Source organism: Rhipicephalus sanguineus, chromosome 8, assembly GCF_013339695.2.
Source record: "Rhipicephalus sanguineus isolate Rsan-2018 chromosome 8, BIME_Rsan_1.4, whole genome shotgun sequence".
In the NCBI taxonomy this organism is placed as follows: Eukaryota; Metazoa; Arthropoda; class Arachnida; order Ixodida; family Ixodidae; genus Rhipicephalus; species Rhipicephalus sanguineus.
The window spans coordinates 77,466,386-77,469,041 of record NC_051183.1 but is presented as its reverse complement, the minus strand read 5'-3'; the positions used below and the strand labels follow the sequence as shown (position 1 = coordinate 77,469,041).

Here is a 2,656-nt window from a genome sequence, read left to right as displayed (position 1 = left end):
CACTCCCTCGTCCTTGAACGCGGGTTGGGGACCCTTTAATTCCCGTCGCGGTATACAAAACCGAGAAAACATTCGTGTAACAGCCCAAGGTGGCGACGCCCACGTGCCTTACATAAAATCGCCCATAGAAAGAAACGCCATGCGCGAACATTTAAGTCGATGTTTTCGCGCTTCCCGCTGGTTTCGACACAATTTGTAGATAATTCCCAGCCTATTATCTGTGTGGCATAGCGTGGAGACATGTTCATTGCACTGCGCATGTCAACCATACCGCGCTGAAAATTCGGCACGTTCAAAATCGGGTGTTCCGCTTTCACTATGGACACGTGCTCGCGTTTACCCAACGTACACGCGATAGCGTGTTTTCGTTCTGAGGTCTTGGCAGCAGTGAAGTGCCGTTTTATTTTATCTATAGCGCACCTGCGCCACAAGTGCGGTGATCAACAATCAGACACCGCGCACGCCGATCGCTTCGTCGATGTGATGACGTCACACGCGCTCTGCCTCATATTAAGTGCGATCACCTCGAGGCAGTGGCATTACACTAATCGTCGCAGCGTGGGCAGCAGGCCGGCAGTGACCATCTTGCGCAGTAACCAAATCGTTTCTGGGAAATTGTTTTTATTCATACAGCCATGGACCGCTCCTGCAAGTGCGATATCTGCGATGACTGCCTGAAGAGACTTCGCGAAGCGGGCGGTATCGATGGATCCTCCTGCAGCAGCGCGTCGACAGAGACGTCGGTTATTGCACCGTCCAGCGACAGTAACAAGCCGGGTTCCAGCTCGGACAAGGAGCCCAGCAAGAGCGCAACAGAGGCGGTGGCAGCCACGCACCCGCGCCTGTCGTCTTCAGGGACGCTTTCCTCCGGAAGCATGCCTGAATACCCGGCCGACGACTCGAGCGTGAGTTCCAGGACCGCCGCGCTGGTGGAGTCGCTGTCCCGCGGCACAGCTTCGCAGGCGACCGATGTCGGCGTGACCCTCGGCACGTCTTCGTCGGAGACTGGCTGCGGCGTTGCAGTGGGTTCGTCCTTGGCAAGTCCCGATGACTGCTTTTCGCCTCCATATGAGATGACCAGCCCAACCAAGGCCCCGGTTGGCTTGACCAGCCCAGACCAGTCGGACGCGACGCAGTCAGAGGCACCGCAGTCCCCCATGGACGTCAGCGGTAGCGAAGCGCTCAGTTCCGTCGACTACAGCACCGACCTCGCCGCTTCTGAGTCGCTGCCTCCGATGGACCTGTCCCGGTCGGAACCCAGCAGCGACCCCCCCTCCTCTCTGAAGCAGGATGATCCGTCGGTGTCCGAAGATTCGACCATGCCCAAGAGCAGCACATCCAGCGAGGCCAAGTCTTCTTCCCGTTCTATCGATAGCTTCAGCGAGTACTCTTCGATATCGTCGGCACTGCCGGCGACGGGCACGTCGGCTGAGTCGTACCCGAAGAGCACTACCAGAGAATCGGCCGGATCGGCGGACACCCTCGCCGATATATCCGAAGCGGCAGCTACCCCGGACATCCTCGAACACTCTTCCGACGAAGACACGAGCGCTGCAGTGGACACAGACAACCCGTCCCCGTCGAAGCGACGCCGCCACCGCCGTCGGCGTCACGACAAGGACCCGGATGACAAGCCTTGTAGCGACACATCGACGGTGAGTTTAGCGCGAGTCCAACTTTAATTAGTTCGATTGAACACGTAGAACTGAGGAAGGAAAGCTGTGAGATTATATAAGGACACGAAGAAACATATACCATGGGACAGCTCGTGTTTGTGGAATGTTCCTCTGGGTCCTTGTTCTGCTACTCATGTGGGTGGAACATTTTTCCGACTCTCCCTAGTCACAGTTAATGTTGTTAGTCTGGTCATTTCCGACCGTAAATCATGCTGCGCAATGTCAATGCAACCCTTTACAGACTACGGCGGGCGTCATAATCAGTTTTTTCTAGCACACAAATGTTCGAGTTTTCTTTTTTTTTTTTTTTTTGAAGATGCCTGGTTGTTTTGTCAGACCAGGTGTTGCTATGAACTGACTGTGTGAAACAATTCCTTGCTTGTACATATCTCTATTTTGCGGCTGTAGGAAATTTAAACTGAGTCTCACTGACTGCTTTGTCATCATCGCGAACCTTCGATGACTTTAGCTGTAGCAATCTGTCGACAGTTCAAAGGCTGAGATAAAGGTTGCTAGTTCTACTCTCGGCAGTGGTAGGCGTATGGCTTCCGTCTTGGTCATAACGGTGCCTGCGTTTCGTTCTTGCATTATGAGCATACCGATACAAAAAAAAAAAAACTATAGCATTCGAAACAGCAGGGGGTCGTTAAGATGTTCCTGTTGCGCACTGCTGCCATGTCCGCAGTATTGTCACCAATCCGAACTTCGTAGCGTCACCCGATTGCTAGTTGTATATTTACTCTTTCTTTTTCGCGCAATTTTTCTGTTTGATCTAATTTGTTCTGTCTTCTTTTTTTTTTTTCAGGCTATGTAGGTTGGCCTGTCCATGGTGCTACGCACACAAGCTTACCACGCCTGTGGCAATGTTCACATTGTTACTATGTTCATTGTAACTTTTCAAAATGCATGATTTTTTATATGAATAAAACGCGTGGTCACTTGCTGCATTTTGCCGTATCTTATACGTTCCCCAGACTGCA

The 2,656-nt window shown here is 52.3% G+C and overlaps 1 protein-coding gene across 1 annotated transcript; it reads left to right on the top strand.

Annotated features, from left to right (window-relative positions):
* The first annotated feature begins 519 nt into the window (after positions 1–519).
* On the top strand, positions 520–2,621 carry LOC119402126 (uncharacterized). The gene is made up of 2 exons (XM_037669248.2): positions 520–1,655; positions 2,482–2,621. The coding sequence occupies exons 1-2, from the start codon at positions 636–638 to the stop codon at positions 2,488–2,490; spliced, it is 1,029 nt and encodes a 342-aa protein (XP_037525176.1). The 5' UTR covers positions 520–635; the 3' UTR covers positions 2,491–2,621.
* Positions 2,622–2,656: the final 35 nt, after the last annotated feature.